At 43.1% G+C, this 20,522-nt stretch overlaps 1 protein-coding gene across 1 annotated transcript in view; it reads left to right on the top strand.

Moving 5' to 3' along the window:
• Positions 1–1,525: 1,525 nt before the first annotated feature.
• The window catches only part of LOC122422131 (SV2 related protein), a 70,695-nt gene continuing 51,698 nt past the window's right edge, over positions 1,526–20,522 (top strand). The window contains exon 1 of the mRNA XM_043438407.1: positions 1,526–1,836. Coding sequence (XP_043294342.1) covers positions 1,802–1,836 — 35 coding nt within the window. The 5' untranslated portion in view covers positions 1,526–1,801. The remainder of the gene's footprint in view (positions 1,837–20,522) is intronic.

Below are 20,522 nucleotides of genomic sequence, written 5' to 3'. Positions count from 1 at the left end.
CCATTTTATTTTATTTTTTTCTTTTGCCCATTTTAAATTGAGTTATTTGTCTTTTATTACTAAGTTACAAGAGTTCTTTACATATTTTGAGTTAGTCTCTTGTTAGTTATATGATTTTCAAATATTTTCTCTTATTCTATGGGTTGTCTTTTCACTTTCTTGATAGTATTATTTGCAGCATAAGCGATTTTAACTTTGATATAGTCCAGCATATTTGTTTTTTTTTTTCTTTTGTCTCTTGTGCTTTTTGAGGTCATGTCTATGAAACCATGGCCTAATTGAAGGTCATGAAGATTTACTCCTATGAGTCTTAGAGTTTTATGTAAAGAGTTTTATAGTTTGAAATCTTGCACCTAAGGGTACTCGAAACCCTTTAGGCATGAAAACCCTTCTCTGGCTTACAGTTGTAGAGCAACCAACAGTCAAGGGTTGCTTCAGACCCAGCACTTTCCAGGACACCGAGCTTTCAGTGCTGTAACTCAAGTCCTGAGTAAACCAGGCTGAGTTAACGCCTTTACCAATAACCCTCCAACTTGCCAGCTCTGATATAAATTATTATCCCAACTCTCCATGGCTTAAAACAGATACTGAATCTCCTCATTTGAAAGATGTCTGTTTTCAGTTTAACAAGCATTTATTGAGTGCTCACAACAGCAAAGCCCTGGGGTTGAGTGTAGTGAGGAATATTAAATTTCAATTTCAGTGTCCATAAATAAAGTTTTATATTCCAGGCCCTTGGGGGTACATCAGAAAGCTTTAGGAGCTTACGTTTTGGAGGCAGAGTGGGGGCGGATGTTTTAGTGGAAGAGGGAGGGGTGCCACTGAATAAGATGAAGAGGAATTTGAAGGCAGGAATTGGGTTTTATTCATCTTTGATTCTACAGAACTGCAGAGATCACTCACGAATGCTTGTTGAACGAACGAGTGATCTTTGGCTTTCTCCTACACAACTTACCCAATATTTTTTCTTGATTCATTTCACAAGATCTCATCTCTGTGATGACAATGTCATGTCTAACTTGTTCTCTTATCATTTACCCAGTGACTATCACCTTGCCCAGCATGCTACAGCTGTTTAGTCGCTAAGTCGCGTCTGACTCTTTGAGACCCCAAGGACTGCAGCCTGCCAGGTTCCTCTGTCCGTGGGATCTCCCAGGCAAGAACGCCGGAGTGGGTTGCCATTTCCTTAGTCCAGGGGATCTTCCCCACGCAGGGATCAAACCCTGCTTTGGCAGGCGGATTCTTTACCACTGAGCCACCAGGAAAGCCCTGGCGGACAGTAGGTGCTCAATAAACAATGCTTCAACGCACGGAAATTTTGTTTTTCATTCTCTGCATTTGTGACAGCCGCCTGGTTTTCAAGAATATCGAAGGCAACCTTAAATGAATCCCTACACACAAACCTTCAGAAAGGCATCGTCAACCGAAGAGCCCTCATTGGTACCCAGACAGCCATTTCACAGGCTGGCGGGCGCCCTGTCGGCACCCCAGAGCATCACCACCAGCCCCAGAGAGCCTGTAAATTTCGCTAACCAGAAGGGCTCTCCCCGCCCCCTCTCTCCGCGTATCTCGCTCTGCCCTCCGCCGCCTCCTCTCCGCCCACTCTCGCCGCGGTCTCCTGGCGGCGGCGGCTTTGTCTCGTGGGCTGGTCCCTGGCGGCTCCCTCCCCGGAACAGCTGCCACCGAGGGAGTCAGCCGCGCGGGTCCGGCATCCTAGCGCTGAAGCCCCCGAGCGCGCGCTCGTCATCCACCACCACCATGTAAGGGCCATGAGCAGGGCTCGTCCTGGCGCAGCGCGGACATGGAGGAGGACTTATTCCAGCTCAGGCAGCTGCCGTGAGTATCTTGGGGGCGAGTCAGAGGCAGACAGGCTTTTCTTAAAAAAAAAAAAAAAAAAAGAAAAGAAAAAAGAAAACCTGCAGGGGAGCATCTCGGCATGCCTTCCTGAATTTAAAGGGAACGGTTTCAGGGGGAGAGACTCAGGCCTGAAGGAGACAAGCCATTTTCCCAACCCCACCGGCTCAGCCTCTGTTATCTCTGACTCAGTCCGGTTGTTTTTTTTTTTAATTTCAGATCCGTCAGAATCTTAACGGGGACCTAAGCGTGTAATATTTTCCCTTGGAACTGCTCTTCCTCCTAAAGGGATTGGGAGGGTCTGTGTTTTAAGAAAGCATTAGCTGCTGCTTGGAAATGTGGAGTGAATTGATGAGACCGTGCAATGACATGGGTCCTTTCCAGCCCTTCTCCTATGCTGTGAAATTCCGAATTTTCCTGCAAGGTCTTTTAGAAGGGAATGATAACTGATGTTGCAAACCGGTTTCTAAAAAGCTGGGATTCCTTCCTAGAGAGGAGGCTTCGGCGAAGTCCCCGTTGTTTATGAAGTGTGTGAATGAGAGGGCTGTGTATCTTTGCTGAAACCTCTTGCCTTCTGAATGAAAGGTTTTTGTAACAGCTAGCTAAGTGAGGCTCACTGTCAGCCTATCCTTGGGAACTCAGGAATACACTGCTTAGAGGACTGGAATTTTTCAAGGATACCAAATTTGCTCTGAAAATCTTGGGGAAATACGGTCAAGCAATGGAAAGGGCTTGTAAAGGGGCATTCAAAATTCTCCAGCCTTGAGCTAATGGTGATTTGTTAAGCAAATTCCAAGAGTATGAGATGGAGCAACAAAAAGAACATTAATGGGGATTTTGTTTTAATTTTTAGAAGGACTGGTCACTTGGATGGTAAAAGCAGACACCCCTTTGGAATTGTTGGAAAGGATACATTATTGTTAGTATGTATATTTTCTTGACTTAGATGTTTGGTTTTTTTCTCTCTCTCTCTCTCTAAACCACTGAGGAATTCTCCCAAGTGACTTTTAGTGTGACTGCTACATCTCTCAGGCTCTGAGTACTGAAGGGTATTGAGATGTCTACTTCTCAATCAGTGTAAAATTAATTTGCGTTACAAATTTTAATTAATGAAATGTTTACTTTTAAGCTTTTATTAATTGATCTGCAAATGGCCTGTCTTATGTAACACGGCATTATTTCACAAATGCTGAAAGATGCCCAGTTGTAATATCCAAAGTCGATCTATGAATCCATAAAAATGTGTATACCTGAGTGCAGATCTCTCAAGGAAAACATACCACGTTCATTGAAAATAAATATCATGTTTAAAAACCAACCTATTACCTCAAAATCAAAAATAATCCAGAAACTAAAACATGAAATTTGGAATTCAGGATAAGGCTACATGTTGGAACTGCAGTTTTACTGGGATAAATTTTCAAATGCTGTCAGGGCATGTGAACTTTGCAAATGACTCAAAAGATTCATGTATATTTAATCTACTAATAGATAGACATGACACTGGAGTGACAAGTCCTTCCTTCATTTGAAAGAAGTAAAACCTAATAAGAGGATTTTACTTAAGCTTAAATTAATTTAGTTTTTATACTAATAACAGTATATACATAGGATAAAGTCCAAAAAGAAGCACAAGAATAAAAGTAAGTCTCTCTCTTCCCAAGCCCCAGTGTTAAGTTTCTTGATTATTTTCCTGATTTTTACACACATAAATACATGTAATGTCTATGAGAGAGGCCACATTGTGTGCTAGCTAAGAGCACTGGCTCTTGAATAAGACAGACTAGGCTTCAAATCCCTACTTTGCCACTTCCTGGCTGTGTGGCTTTGAGCAAATGACTTAACCTTTCTGAAACTCAATTTCCTTAGCCATAAAATGGGAATCATAATAGTACTTGATTCATAGGCTTATTGGGAAGATCATGTGAGATCATGTGTACCAAATGTCTGGCAGATACAGAGACATTGATACATATGAACACCTGAAAAATAATTTATAAAATTATGATTATGATGATATCAGAAAAAAGTTTGTAAAAACAAAATCTGTAGGCTCTTTCTGCTGGATTCCCTCAGAATGTAATCCGCAACCCCCAAATTACATTTGAACGAGGTCAAAATTAGCCCTGAAACATGTTAACCTTCGTTTATTTAAAAAAAAATAATAAAAGGTAAAATAAAAGGAACGACTGTGTAAATCTGAGTGGATTCACATCACGACATAGGTGTTTTTTAAGCCACACCCTGTGTATATTCATGGACTGCCAGCAACAGACTGCCTGAGAGAAATATGGATTTTTTTAAAAATCAGAGTGCCTTGTGGAGGATTGGCAAGAGTGGACCTTAGAACAGGCTCAGTCTCACGGGAAGCCAAGTGTTAATAGATTACAAGCCACTGAGTTATTTACAGGGTCAGGAGAGGGGGAAGGGGGTGAGGATGTCTAAGAAATGGTCCGTCCCAGGACTTGGAGGTACCTTCATGAACAGCTCCGCGATGGCTTATGTGAGACCACAGACAACCTCTACCTGTCACCTGCTGTCCACTCAGGCACAGTACTATGTACAGGAGATTCAGAAGGCCAGATTTTGTATCTAGTTCTGCCTTATTGTGAGAGCTTGTGCAAGTCAGATTTTCCTGGGTCTCTCCTTTCTAGGATGATTTTCATGAAAACAAATTATGCAGACTACATTGATTGGTTGGTTCATCCATTCATTGATTCATTCATTCACTCAACAGTTTTCCTGAGCATCATCCTAGATCAGGGAATTCTATAACCAAATGGGATACATGGTCTTTGCCCTCAAGGAGCTCACAGCTAGAGCTTCAGTGTCCAATACAGTAACCACTAGCCACATGTGGCTATTTAAACTTAAATTATATAGTTGGTATATGAAATAATGTCCATGTATAATATGCAATGGGCTTCCCAAGTGGTGCTAATGGTAAAGAACGTGCCTGCCAACGCAGGAGACACAAGAGACAAGGGTTCAATCCCTGGGTCAGAAAGATCCCCCGGAGAAGGGCATGGCAATCCACTCCAGTATTCTTGCCTAGAGAATCCCATGGACAGAGGAGCCTGGAGGGTTACAATCCATAGAGGCACGAAGAGTTGGACATGACTGAAGTGACACATGCACACACGTTATAAAATATGATTTATGGGTAAATTAGGTCATGTTCGAAAAATCAATTCCTTCGTTGCATTGGTTGCATTTCAAGTGCCTAGTAGCTGCATGTGGCTAGTGGCTGCTGTAGCCCCATTGTGACAGCCTGGGCCCAGAGCACTTTTTGGAACTGCAGAAGGTTCTATTGGACAGCACTGGTCTGATGGGAGAAGCAAATATTGAACACACAATTGCACAATAATTATGAGAATTGTCTTAAGGGCTACTTACTTCAGTTAGTATGATAATCTCTAGTATGATAATCCACCTTACTGCAAATGCAAATGGCATTATTTCCTTCTTTTTTAATGCCCGAGTAGTATTCTGTTTTGTGTGTATACCCCACATCTCCTTTATCCATTCATCTATCAATGGGCAGACACTTAAGTTGTTTCCATGTCTTGGCTGTTATAAATAGTGTCGCTGTGAACATTGGGGTGCATGTATCTTTCTGAATTATGGTTTTCTCTGAATATATGTCCAAGAGTGGGATTGCTGGATCATATGGTAACTCTATTTTTAGTTTTCTAAGGAAACTCCATACTGTTCTCCATAGTGGCTTCACCAATTTATATTCCCCCTAACAGCACAGGAGGGTTCCCTTTTCTCCACAAGTGTAGAAGGTGCCACAAGTCTAGTTCTAGATGGCAGAGAGGAGTATCAGAGAAGGCTTCTTGGAGGAAATGACATTGGAGCTGAACCCCTAGACATGTGTAGGAGTCAGCCAGGACAAGAGACAGGAGGGAGCTTTTCCAATAGTGGGAATTGTGGTGGGATGGGGGAGAGCTCAAAATCAGGCCAGTGGAGCTTCATGAGCAAGTGGCTGGAGGTGAGGCTGCAGAGGATGGCAGGGACCAGGCCACACAGGACCCTGTATAAGGACAAGAAATTGGAAATTCATCTTGTGTTTGCTCGATCCACTCTCTCCTTTCTTACCAACCCTGTCTTTCAAGATCGAGCTTAGGGACTTCCCTGGTGGTCCAGTGGATAAGACTCCGAGCTTCCAATGCAGGGGGCCTGGGTGTGATCCCTGGTCAGGGAACTGGATCCCACATGCCGCAACTAGGAGTATGCATCCTGCAAGTAAAGATGCTGCATGCCGCAACTAAGACCTGGAACAGCTCAATAAATAACATGAAAATAAATATTAAAAAAGTAAAGGTTGAGCTTAAGTGCCTCAGCTCAATGAATCTTCTGACTCCTCCTGGGGCTTCCTGGGGTAAAAGTGTGGGCTCTGAGTCAGGCAGATCTGAGTTCAAACTCTGGCTCTGCCACTTACAATTTGGGTGACCCTGGCCTAGGGGTCTTCATCTCCACATGGTTGGGTGCTCCGCATCTCCGCATGACTTCATCTCCGCATGGTTGGGTGCTCATCTGTAACGCTGGAATAATAGCGACATCTGCATGGCAGGGCCATTGTGAGGATCAGGGAGGTCACCACTGGGAAGTCCCAGCACAATGTCTGGCTCCATGCAAGGGCTCAACCATTTGGTACCAGTGTTATTTGTCTTCTCCCACTCTGGACATTTTCCCCTTATCCTCCAAGTAGCAAAGCACCTGGAAGCCATGGTCTCCTTTTCAGAATCCTAAGATGTCCTGATGAAAGCTAATGGAAGCACACATCCAAACTTGAAGTCCTGATCTTTCCTGCACCCTGCTCCTCTTTCAGCCTCTCCCAGTTGACGGTAACTCCATCCACCCCATTTGGAGTCCATTTTGACTCCTCCTTCCCTTAGATTTCACTTCAACCCATCAGGAAATTCTGTTGGTCCTGCCTTTAAGCTCCATCTAAACTCCTACCCCTTCTCTCCAACTCTACTGCTACTCCTTGGTTCAAGTTCCCATCATCTCTGATCTGGGTGGATTCCAGGGGTTATTTAGCTGGTCTTCCCGGTCCTGCCCTTGTCTCCCTACAGCACATTCTCAACACAGCAACCAAACGTATTCTTTTTAAAAAATATTATTTATTTATTTGACTGTGCTGGGTCTTAGTTGCAGCATGCAGGATCTTCAGTTGCAGCATATGGGATCTAGTTCCCTGACCAGGAATTGAACTTGGGGCCCTGCTGTCTTGGGAGCAGGAAGCCTTAGCCACTGGACCATCAGGGAAAGTCCGCGGAGGGATTCTTCAGAAGTCAGCTCACAAGCCTCTTTGGTTCCAAAACCCTCCTGGGGCTCCCATTTCACCTTGTCTTCTGTCCTCTCTCACCCCTTCATGCAGCCATTCTGGTTCCCGTGTGTGTGTGTGTATGTGTGTGTGTGTGTGTGTGTGTGTTAGCTGCTCAGTCATGTCCAACTCTTTGCAACCCCATAGAATATAGCCCACCAGGCTCCTCTGTCCATGAAATTCTCCAGGCAAGAATACTGGAGTGGGTTGCCATTCTCTTCTCCAGGGGATCTTCTCGACCTGGGGATGGAATCCTGGGCTCCTAAATTGCAGACAGATTCTTTACTATCTGAGCCACCAGAGAAGCCCATGGTCCCCTTGTTGTTCCTTAAACACACCGTGTGGGCTCCTGCTCCAGCACCCGCTGTTCTCTCTACCTGGAAAGCTCTTCTCCTCGGTATCTGCTTTACTCGGGTCTCAAATGCCACCATCTCACCCAAGCCTACCCTCACCACCTCCTTAAAATTGGTAGCCCTCTCTTACTGCCATTAGGATTTTTGTTGTTGTTCAGTTGCTCAGTTGTGTCTGACTCTTTGCAACCCCATGAACTGCAGCACACTGGGCTTCTTGGATGGCTACTATCAAAAATAAGTAAAAACAACAAGTCTTGGTGAGGATATGGAGAAAATGGAATTCTTACACACTGACTATTGGTGAGAATGAAAAATGGGGCAGCCTCCACGGAAAACAGTATGGAGGCTCCTCAAAAAATAAAGAATTACCGTAGGACCCAGCAATTTCACTTCTGGGTACATACCCACAAAAGAGTTGAAAGCAGAGTACTGAAGACATATTTGTACAGCCGTGTTCATAGCAGCATTATTCGCAATAGCCAAAAGATGGAAGCCACCTAAGTGTCCCTTCATGATGAGTAGATAAACAAATGTGGTCTATCCATACGATGGAATATTATGTAACCTTCAAAAAGGAAGGGAATCCTGAAACCTGCTACAACACAGATAAACCTTGAAGACATTATGGTAAGTGAAATAAACTAGTCACCAAAGGACAGCTACTGTATGATTCCGCTCTGTGAGGTTTCTAAAGCAATCAAATTCATAGAAACATAAAGTAGAATGGTAGTTGCCAGAAGCTGGGGAAGGGGAGGAGGGGGATCTGTGTAGTGGGTACACTGTGTCCATTTTACAAGATGAAAAGAATTCTGTGGATGAACAGTGGTAATGATTGTACAATATTGTGAATATACTTAATGCCCACTGAACTGTACTCTTTAAAAATGCTTAAAATGGTAAGTGTTATCTTATGTGTATTTTACTGTAGTTGAAAAAAATCATAGCCCTCTTCCCCCATCCTCTAATACCATGTTCAGCTTTTCCTCTTTAAGATATTTTTTTTTAATGTGAGCCATTTTTAGTCTTTACTGAATTTGTTAACAGTACTGGGTCTGTTTTATGTTTTGTTTTTCTGACCATGAGGCAATGTGGGATCTTTGCTCCCTGACCACGGAGCAAACCTGCACCCCCTGCATTGGGAGGCAAAGTCCTAACCACTGGACTGTCAGGGAAATCCCTGCTTTTCCTTTTTTTTTTTTTTAATCACACATTACCTTCCAACATACCATATAATTTGCTTATTTATTGTTTAGTGTCTGTCTTCACTTAGTTGTATGAAAGCTTCACACGCCAGGGGTCTGATGGATCCCAAGTTCATGGGACATTGCCTAGATTCCATCCGATACTGGATTTTAGGGTAGATCAGGCCACAGGATTAAGTAAAAACTGTATGCATAAAAGAAAATCAGAAAAATCTGTTCATCAGCTTAATCATTCTCCTTGGCAGCAGGGGCCACCATTATTAAGTTTTAGCAGCTAAAGCACTGAGTCCCCATGGAAAGATCAGACATAGCCTTGTTTCTTCATATTCACTCCCCCCTCCAAGTTGTGACAATCAAAACTGTCTCCAGACATTGCCGGTGTCACCCCATTGAGAACCACTTCTCTAAAGCGTTTAGTTTAGACGATACATTTTTCAGTCTCTCCATTTCCAGAGCATCTTCAGACCTCTCTTTACACCTCACTTTTCTCACATTAGTCATGTAGGGACCCTGGCTTGCGCCCCTTCCTACATCTTCAGGATACATTTGGTAAAAGACTGTAAACTCCATGAGGGCAAGAATACGGTCTGACACATAGAATGTCCTCACTGCATGCTCGTCGTGTGTTAACCTTTGTGCATTAATCATGCTTTTTATTTTCTGTATTCTGATGTTTTGACCTTTTGGGGCCTTGCAGATTCTGGAGGGCTCTCCCCTCCCAGGGTTAACTAGTAAATAAGTTGCCTGCCAGTGGACCTTTTGTGTGCAAACCAACCAATCCAAAGCCACTAATCCACCTGCACTAATCATACCAGGGCCAAATACCAGGCAACTGGAGACAGTCCCTATGCTCAGAGCCTGGAGAAAGGACTCAAACTAGCTGATCCTCAACCTGCTTGCCCTGCCTCACCTGTTCCTTCCTGTGGAAACCACAGTAAAGACTCTGCCCCAGATTTTATCCTCATCCTTGACTCCCCAGTTTGATTCCTGGGTCGGGAAGATCCGCCGGAGAAGGGATAGGTTAACCACTCCAGTATTCTTGGCTTCCTTGGTGGCTCAGCTGGTAAAGAATCCGCATGTAATACGGGAGACCTGGGTTTGATCCCTGGGTTGAGAAGATCCCCTGGAGGAGGGAACAGATACCCACTCCAGTATTCTGGCCTAGAATTCCGTGGACTCTATAGTCCATGGCGTTGAAAAGAGTTGGACACGACTGAGCGGCTTTCACTTTCACTTTCCTCCTTACTGATCCCGGTGTTTCCCTATTTGGCTACCCCCCTCCCCCCCACCAAAAAAAAAAAAATGTGGCATGCCCCCTTTTGGAATCTGTGAGTATAACAGAGGCTAAAGTCTTCAGTTGGCAGTCATCTCCTGATCTGTTTGCCACACCTAAATGATAATAAAACCAATATTTTAGGGACTTCCCTGGCAGTCCAGTGGTTAAGACTGTGCCCATCAAATGCAGGGTCTCGGGTTCGATCCCTGGTTGGGTGCCGGGGTCCAGCCTCGGCAGGATCCAGGGGGCACCCTCAGGATGAACGGTGTCGGCGAGAGAAGACACGTGAGACCAGCCTTGATAGGGCCAAGTCTGCGAGGGAGAGAAAGAGAGAGAGAGAAAGAGAAAGAGAGTGACCAGACGGCGGGTGCAGCAGAGTCTGGCAAATCTTTATTTTTTACCGTAGCTTTTATATTCTAAGTTAGTACATTTTTAAGGGGAAGATAGTTTAATATTACATCAGCTTGTCCTACACAAAACCAGGGTGTTTTCTGCATACTTCTTTGAGAGAGTCTTGTACATTATCTTCTGGCCTTAGGGCCTATTGACATTTTATGACCTAGGTAAATGCAAAGCTGTTTTCTGTAATCTATTCTTTAATGAACACAAAGGTCAGTCCTTTTGCAGAAGTTATCAGTTAAATTTATCTAAAAGGTTTACCACACAAAGACTCTGCAGCTCCAGTGAGGCAGCCCCTGTTTAGCATTCCTGGTTAAAATTAACAATTCTAAAGTCTTATTTTTCTAAATCTTTAACTATAACCACTTTTAGAATAATATTTTTGTGTTCTTTAATAGGGCTTCCTCACCCCTGAAGGGCTCTGTGCCTATTAGGGCCTTTATGTGATCAGGTTCTTTATGCTGTTTATGATTAAGGTGTTGTGAGCAGTCATGTGCATTAGTATGCATTTGCCAAGCAGGCTAGAATGCCAGCAAAGGGGTCTAAATTGAAACACTCCTTTCATCCTGGATAATCTTATAGGATACCACCGTCTGGGGGACATATTGATTAAAGTTCTAAATTGATTCTGTTTGGAGAGAGATCGGGGAAGGCCGTCTACCTGTGTCACAGAAATTAGGGAGTAGTCTAATATAGCAAGCATCAGAAAGACAGAGATCATCTTTAAGGTGAGCGCCGGGGCAGCTTTTCGAAATCCCTGAAGTCCTGATCTGCCTTGCTTGTCAGGTCTTCTCCTCATGACCTTGTCATGGGTGGGATCTCGTGTGCTGGCTCCCGGCAGTTGGGGAACTAAGATCCCACGTGCCACACAGTCAAAAAATAAATATATGTAAGTTTGACTTGTCACTCGAGTGTATGCTCCTCGGTTCTTTGTCTCGTCACAACAAAAATTTGGAGTGACGGACATTGAAGCCCCCCTGGCAGGTCACAGCTCTCAGAGGACAGACCGTGTTATAGCTCTTAAATAAATCAGTGTTACACAAACAGATGGAGAAACATACCATGCTCATGGATTGGAAGAATCAATATTGTCAAAATGGCTATTCTACCCAAAGCAATCTATAGATTCAATGCAATCCCTATCAAGCTACCAACGGTATTTTTCACAGAACTAGAACAAATAATTTCACAATTTGTATGGAAATACAAAAAACCTCGAATAGCCAAAGTAATCTTGAGAAAGAAGAATGGAACTGGAGGAATCAACCTGCCTGACTTCAGACTCTACTACAAAGCCACAGTCATCAAGACAGTATGGTACTGGCACAAAGACAGAAATATAGATCAATGGAACAGAATAGAAAGCCCAGAGATAAATCCACGAACTTATGGACACCTTATCTTTGACAAAGGAGGCAAGGATATACAATGGAAAAAAGACAACCTCTTTAACAAGTGGTGCTGGGAAAACTGGTCAACCACTTGTAAAAGAATGAAACTAGAACACTTTCTAACACCATACACAAAAATAAACTCAAAATGGATTAAAGATCTAAATGTAAGACCAGAAACTATAAAACTCCTAGAGGAGAACATAGGCAAAACACTCTCCGACATAAATCACAGCAAGATCCTCTATGACCCACCTCCCAGAATATTGGAAATAAAAGCAAAACTAAACAAATGGGACCTAATGAAACTTAAAAGCTTTTGCACTACAAAGGAAACTATAAGTAAGGTGAAAAGACAGCCCTCAGATTGGGAGAAAATAATAGCAAATGAAGAAACAGACAAAGGATTAATCTCAAAAATATACAAGCAACTCCTGCAGCTCAATTCCAGAAAAATAAATGACCCAATCAAAAAATGGGCCAAAGAACTAAACAGACATTTCTCCAAAGAAGACATACAGATGGCTAACAAACACATGAAAAGATGCTCAACATCACTCATTATCAGAGAAATGCAAATCAAAACCACAATGAGGTACCATTACACGCCAGTCAGGATGGCTGCTATCCAAAAGTCTACAAGCAATAAATGCTGGAGAGGGTGTGGAGAAAAGGGAACCCTCTTACACTGTTGGTGGGAATGCAAACTAGTACAGCCACTATGGAAAACAGTGTGGAGATTTCCTTAAAAAACTGGAAATAGAACTGCCATATGACCCAGCAATCCCACTTCTGGGCATACACACTGAGGAAACCAGATCTGAAAGAGACACGTGCACCCCAATGTTCATCGCAGCACTGTTTATAATAGCCAGGACATGGAAGCAACCTAGATGCCCATCAGCAGACGAATGGATAAGGAAGCTGTGGTACATATACACCATGGAATATTACTCAGCCGTTAAAAAGAATTCATTTGAACCAGTTCTAATGAGATGGATGAAACTGGAGCCCATTATACAGAGTGAAGTAAGCCAGAAAGATAAAGAACATTACAGCATACTAACACATATATATGGAATTAGAAAGATGGTAACGATAACCCTATATGCAAACAGAAAAAGAGACACAGAAATACAGAACAGACTTTTGAACTCTGTGGGAGAAGGTGAGGGTGGGATGTTTCGAAAGAACAGCATGTATATAATCTATGGTGAAACAGATCACCAGCCCAGGTGGGATGCATGAGACAAGTGCTCGGGCCTGGTCCACTGGGAAGACCCAGAGGAATCGGGTGGAGAGGGAGGTGGGAGGGGGGATCGGGATGGGGAATACGTGTAAATCTATGGCTGATTCATATCAGTGTATGACAAAACCCACTGAAAAAATAAATAAATAAAATTTAAAAAGAAAATCAGTGTTACAGCTCAGTGTTACAGCTCTATTTATTTAGATAATAGCAGGAAAATCCATCTTCAAAGTGTGAGGGCACGTCGATCCAAAGACGCGAAGAGAAGATCGCCCCATCACGCGGGAGAGAGAGGGAGCAAAAAGAGAGAAAAGCTTTGGCTCCTCTTTTTATATGTTTCTCTGTCCCTGGGCCTGTCTTATGTAAATTGGGCTTAGGCAGGAGCATTGTTTGTTTTACCTGAGGTTCTCACTCTGGTCCTCGGACCTACCTTTGTTCTATTTTCGCGGGCTTTCCCTTCCAGGTCTTTTAGCCACCGCCATTTTGGACTCTTTTTCCCTATTCTAACTACCTAACAGACTCAATGGGATTTTCCAGGCAAGAATACTGGAGTGGGTTGCCATTTCCTTCTCCAATATTTTAAAACACTGTCCACAATCTATTCATCCTCTTATAGCAAAATATGCCTGAATGATCTCAAAATCAACTCTGATCACCTTCTCCCATCTCACCCTACTTGTAAACCTCTCAGTGGCATCCCATTGATCTCAGGAAAACATGAAAAACGCTGTGGTCTCTGTGTAATTCAGCCTGTCTCTCCTACCTCTACTCCTTGGTCCCACCCTCTGGATCTTTGTCCTCCCCCATCTCTGTGGGACTCTCCTGGTCCCCAGACCTCAGGCAAGTCTATCCTGGCTACTCTTCCCTCTAGTTGTTCTTTATCTTTCCCTCTCAAAGTTCATTCATTTGCAAACGTATAATGATTTCTTGTTTACTGTGTACCGTCTTCTCAGTAGGGAATCCATTTCAGGAAGGCAGGTGTATTTCATCTCTCTTTGTATCTGAGCCTTCAGCGCACAGTCAGCACTCAATAAACACTTGGTAAAATAATGAAGAATAGGGACTTCCTTGGTGGTCCAGTGGTTAACGCTCTGCTCTTCCAATGTCGGGGGCACAGGTTCGATCCCTGGTCAGGGAACTAAGATGCCACATGCTGTGTGGCGTGACCAAGTAAAATAAAATACTGAAGAAGGATGCCAGACTCTTTTGAGATGCTCTCTCTGTTGACTCCTTTAATCTCCATGGCAACCCTGTGAGATGGGAATTACCATCTCTATTCTACCAGCAGGAAACTGAGACCCAGAGAAGTAAAGTAACCTAACTTCAGAGCTGCCGAGTGATGGGGGCAGAATGTTCAAACCCAAATCAGTCTGTTTGCAGAGTTGGGCGCTCCTTTCTGTGACATCGTCCCCCATCTTTAGGCAGGACTTGAAATGCTACCCTGTCATAATCACAATTAGGCAAAGGCCTCCTTTTTCAGTCTGATAGATCTATGAACTCAGGGGATTAATACCCAAAAACTCAGATGAAAATAGAAAAAAAAAACTTCCTTACCCTAATCACGTCTCAGACCCTAATTTAAGGTACTGAGGTGACTTACATGATGGTTCAAGCAAAATCTTTGGGTTGACAGTTATTTCCTCAAGCTCTTCTCTTCTTTCAATAGCAAAATTATGTAAAACAAATGTTCCCTGCTATTTTGGTAAATTATATGCTATATATACACAACAAATGCCAAGAAATTGTGAGCCAGCTTGTTTCAAAGTCCTCATATAGTTAACATATGCCACTGCTATTTTCTTTTTCTTTCATATTACAGTGTTTTTTCCCCTTGGAAAATCTTGGCTCATGTCGCTGATAACTGCTTTTAGGAACCCATCGGATTCAAAATGTAGTCTGGCTTTCTGAGTGTAATTTAATGTCAGAGGTCTCTCTTTACATGCATCTTAAAACAAGTTTTAATAAATAAAGGGCCCTGGCTTCTAGTGGATTGCCAGAAAAGGAATGTAAACAGATCCTAGCTTAAAACGTCAGGGAGCTAAGCCATTTCTCAAAGTCAAATTTCACAAAGGTCAGTGTCCTCCATGTTCAAGGCACAAAGGTTACTTGAACGAAGCTGGGTTGGAGGAAAGCCAATATTGACACAATGCCTCCACAGTTTTCTGTTCATCAAGCTCAGTTTATCTTCACGACGGTCCTGGAAGCCTGTCTTCATCCCACGTCACAGATGAACGTGTCTGTAAAATGCTTAGCTAATGTTACAGATTGACAAGCATTCTGTGAATAGTCGCTATTGTGATTTATATTGATTATTTAAGTTAATAAATGTGCAGGTTTAAAAATTTACATATTACAGAGGGATCCAAAATGAAAAGTAAAAAGAAATTTCTTTCCCTCAAAACTCCCCATTCCCATCCGTCCTCCTTCCCCAAACCAACCAGTCTCAGGCTTCTTAAGTATCCTTCCAGAATGTTCGATGGCAGAAGAGAAAATATTCTTGAGCACACTTGAACATGCACATGAATTCCCTGGGGACCTGGTTACAGTGCAGATGTTGATTTAATAGATCTCAGTCGGGACCTGAGACTCAGCATTTCTAACAAGTCCCTGGGGAGACTGGGTCTCTGGTTTGAGACCATACTTAAATCTTAGTACCAAGAACCTAGATCATGGGACTGTAGTCTAGCACATTTAATAGTGAGCCCCGGCAGGAATTCCCTGGCAGTCCAGTGGCTAGGACTCAGCACTTTCACTGCCATATCCCTTGATTTGATCCCTGGTCTGGGAACTAGGATCCCGCAAGCTGTGTGGCCAAAAACCAAAAAGGAGCCCTAACAATCTTCTCCTGTTAGTTCTTACAACCGACTTGTGTGTGTTCATTATGTTAAAATAGTCTCTATAAAATTTACCATTTCAACAATTGTACGGTTAATGGTATGAATTATATTCAGTCTTGTGTCACCTTTACTACCAACCACCTCTAGAATTTTCTTATCTTCCTCAACTGAAACTGTACGCATTAAACACTAACTTCCCATTCCCCTCTGTCCCCCCAACCCCGAGAGCTTGGTGACCCCTGTTCTACTTTCTCTCTCTGTGACTTTGACTATTGTAGGCCCATTTAGATAGGCGGACTAATAGAGTAGCTGTCCTTTGGTGTTGGTTTTATTTCACTTAGCGCAGTGTCTTCAGAGTACATCCATGTTATAACATGGATCAGAATTTCCATCCATTTTAAGACTGAATAATACTCGGTTGTATGGATAGACCACAGTTTGTTTATCCATTCATCCACTGATAGCCACTTAAGTTGTTTCCACTTTGACCTATTGTGACACAAATCAACACAAGTTTTAAAAAAAAATTTTTTTTTTTTTGGCTGCACCATGCAGCCTCCAGGATCTTAGTTCCCTGACCAAGGATGGAACCCGCACCCCCCCTGAAGTGGAAGTGCAGAGTCTTAACCACTGGACCGACAGGGAAGTTCCAATGTTTTTTTTTTTAATTTTTTAAAAAACATTTTCTTTAGTGGCTGTTCCATCATCTATTTAATTACTCCTCTCCTGGTGATTAGTTCTGGTTTTGTATTATTTGCAGCAAAGCTGCAAAGAGGTACTAGCACCAGAAGAGAATACAGAGTGGCTGGAAGTGGGAATGCTGAAATCAGATAGCTTCACCAAAGCCTCGACACTTACTGTGTGACCTTGGGCAAGCTCCCAGCCCCTTGTGCTTGAGTGTCCTCCTCTGTAAAATGGGGACAATGAAAGTGGGAATAAATAATTTAATGATGCAAAGTGCAAACATTGGGCCTGATGCATGGTGAGCTGACAATCCATATCTGCCATTATTGGGAGGGTAAAGCATTGCTTACCATGACTGTCCCCACAGTGAAGTGCCAGCACAATCTCACATTCTGGGTTGGAGCTCGAAGCCCTAAAAAATTGGAAAGAGATCAGAGCTTGCATGCGTGCGCAGTCATGTCCGACTCTTTGCGACCCCGTGGACTGTAGCCCTCCAGGCTCCTCTGTCCATGGGATTTTGCAGGCAAGAATACTGGGGCAGGTTGCCATTTCCTTCTCCAGGGGATCTTCCTGACCCAGAGATCGAACCTGCATCTCCTGCGACTCCTGCATTGGCAGGCGGGTTCTTTACCGCTGAGCCACCTGGGAAGCCCATATCACTGTGTACCTTCCCAGAAGGTCGCAGTGGAAGCTATTTCTCACATAAGGAAGCTCAGAGCCCTGGACGGTCCTGGAGGAGAAGGTGTGATGAAAGGGAGAGTGTCAGACCACATAGCCGTCTTCTTCTGTGATGTCACCCTCAGAGTCAAGGGCAAGCCACGGACCTTCCCTTCACCCCTCAAAAGGAATTGATAATGCACGTAAATGTTCATCTCCTTCCTTCGCCTAGTAATTCTCTACGTTCTATCTTCTATTAATGCCTCGAGGGACTGTAGTTTTGAGTTGGGGGTTGCTTCCGGGGGACAGAGAGTCCTACTCCTTGTTGCTTCCTTCCTGGAACCCACTTTGCATCACCCTTCAGTGGGTTACAGAGTTGAAATGTCTCCCCTACTCACCACCCCCCAGCCTCTTACTGCACCCAGTTCATTTCATTTACAGCTTTTCTTGCAATGTGCAGAATACCTATGTAGCAGTATATACATCCACATGTATGATATTATATATAAACACATATTTATATTTACAAATACTAATTTATATACCGACCTATAAAATTATATGTTTATAGCTATAATAGTTATATATGTATGTATTTATAATTATTTACATTTAAAATACAAAAATGCATGTGGATATATACATGAAATTTTCATTGAGGTATAAAAAATTGTGTATATCTACATGCATTTTTGTATTTATATATGTAACTAATTATAAATACATACATATATAAATAATTACATACTTATAAATTTATATATAACACTTATATAAGCAGAAGAGGACAACAGAGGATGAGATGGTTGAATGGCATCACTGATTCTATGGACATGAACTTGGGCAAATTCCGGGAGATGGTGAAGGACAGGGAGGCCTGGCATGCTGTAGTCCATGAGGTCACAGAGAGTCTGACACAGCTTGGCGACTGATCAATAAAAAGTTGATTTACAATATTATTTTGGTTTTAAGTTTAAAACGTAGTGATTCACAATTTCTAAAGATTAGGCTCCATTTATGTTATTATAAAATATTGGTTGTGTTCCCTGTACTGCACAGTATATCTATTTTATACACAGTAGTTTATATCTCTTAATCCCATAACCCTATCTTGCCCCTAACCCTTTCACCCTTCTCACTGGTAAGCACTAGTTTGTTCTCTATATCCACAGGTCCTGCTTCTTTTTTTGTTAAATTCACTAGTATATTTCATTTTTAGATTCCACGTATAAATGATAATATACAGTGTTTGTCTTTCTCTGATAAATTTCACTAAGAGGTGACATCCACGGCGGTGCTAAGGGTTGAGGGTTTGGGGGTTTAGGGGAGAGAGGGGCATGGCAAAATAAGATAAAATTCACCATTGTAACCATTTTTAAGAGTACAGATCTGTGGCATTAAGTGCCTTCACATTGTGCAACCGTGAATACCATCCATCTCCAGGACAGTTTTCATCTTCCCGAACTGAAACTCTGTACCTGTTAAACACGAAGTCCCCGTGTCTTCCTCTCCCAGCCCCTGGGAACCACCATTCTGCTTTCTGTCTCTGAGCTTGACTATGCTAAGTGTCTCAGTGGAATCATGCAGTGTTTGTCTTTTGTGACTGGCGTATCTCACTTAGCATAATGTCTTCAAGTCTCATCCACGTTACGTAATGTGTAGAATTTCCTTCCTTTCCGGTTCCCCCCCTTTTTTTTTTGGTGCACAGCTTGTGGGATCTTAGTTCCCTAACCAGGGATCGAAGGCCCTCAGCTATGAAAGCACAGAGCCTTAACCACTAGGCAACCAGGGAATTTCCCCTTCCCTTCCCTTTTTTTTGGGGGGGTCTTCCCAAGTGGCTCAGTGGTAAAGAACCTGCCTGCCAATGCATGATCTCCTGAAGGAGATGCAAGTTCGATCCCTGGGTCAGGAAGATCCCCTGGAGAAGGAAATGGCAACCCACTCCAGTATTGTTGCCTGGGAAATCCCATGGACAGAGGAGCCTGGTGGGTTGCAGTCCATGGGGTTGCAAAAGAGTCGGACAGGACTGAGTGACAAACACTTTCACTTTTCCCTTTTAAAAAAAATTATTAATTTTATTGAATCTTCACCCTAGTATACACCTCTTTTTATAAAGCCATTCTTATTTTATTAGTTATTTTTTATAAATTATAAATAAATAATTTTTATTTATTTATTTTGGTCACACTGCACAGCATGCCAGATTTTAGTTCCCCAGCCAGGGATTGAACCCACGCCTCCTGCAGTGGAAGCAAGGAGTCCTAACCACTGCTGGGGAGTTCCCCCTTCTCTTCCTTTTTGTTTTTTTTTTTGTTTTTTTCATTTATTCATTGTTTTGTTTTTTCATTTATTTTTATTAGTTGGAGGCTAATTACTTCACAACATTGCAGTGGGTTTTGTCATACATTGACATGAATCAGACATTCTCTTCCTTTTTGAAGCTGAATAATATTCCACTGTATGTATAGGCTATATTTTGCTTATCCGCTCATCAGCTGATGGACACTGGGTTGTTTTCACCTTTGGGCTGTCGTGAATAGTGCTGCTGCCATCATGGATGTACATTCACAATGTTGTACAACCTTCCCTTCTTGTCTAATTCCAGACCAATTTCATCATCCCCAAAAGGGAATTCTGTGCCATTAGACAGTCACTCCCTCTCCCTCCTTCCCCAGCCCCTGGCAACCGCTGATTTGCTTTCTGTCTCTCTGAAGTTGCTTCGCATAAATGGGATCACGCATGTGTGACTCTCTGTGTCTGGCTGCCTTCACTCAGCATCGTGTTTCAAGGCTCATCCGTGTTGTAGCTTCTGACAGTGAGTCGAGGACCTTACAGTGGTTATGCTGGAGACTGCTCAGAGTGGCTCTAGCGAGCAGATTTGATGGTTAGATATTCAGGAAATCTCAGAGCCTGTTGTTTAACCATTGAGAGCTTAAAGCTGGTCGCGGTGGGAGTATTTACCCCACAGATACTGGCAAATGCTACACATCAGTATGGTCTTGGGGGGTTTATTTGAGACTCAGTTTGTAGGCACTGGCTTTGGAGCTTCCCCATAATCTCCATCAGCACCACCCCCGTGCAAAGCTGCTGCTGTTTACTTGCTAAGTCGTATCTGACTCTGTGACCCACTAGACTGTGGCCTGCCGGGCTCCCATGGGATTTCCCAGGCAGGAATACTGGAGTGAGGTGCCCTCTCCTTCTCCAGGGGATCTTCCCAACCCAGAGATCGAACCCGCATCTCCTGCGTTGGTAGGCGGATTCTTTACCACTGACATTCAGGCTGACGCC

The sequence above is a fragment of the Cervus canadensis genome, chromosome 1 (assembly GCF_019320065.1).
Source record: "Cervus canadensis isolate Bull #8, Minnesota chromosome 1, ASM1932006v1, whole genome shotgun sequence".
Classification (NCBI taxonomy): domain Eukaryota; kingdom Metazoa; phylum Chordata; class Mammalia; order Artiodactyla; family Cervidae; genus Cervus; species Cervus canadensis.
Note: the sequence above shows the minus strand (reverse complement) of the source record. Positions and strands in the feature narration are given on the sequence as shown.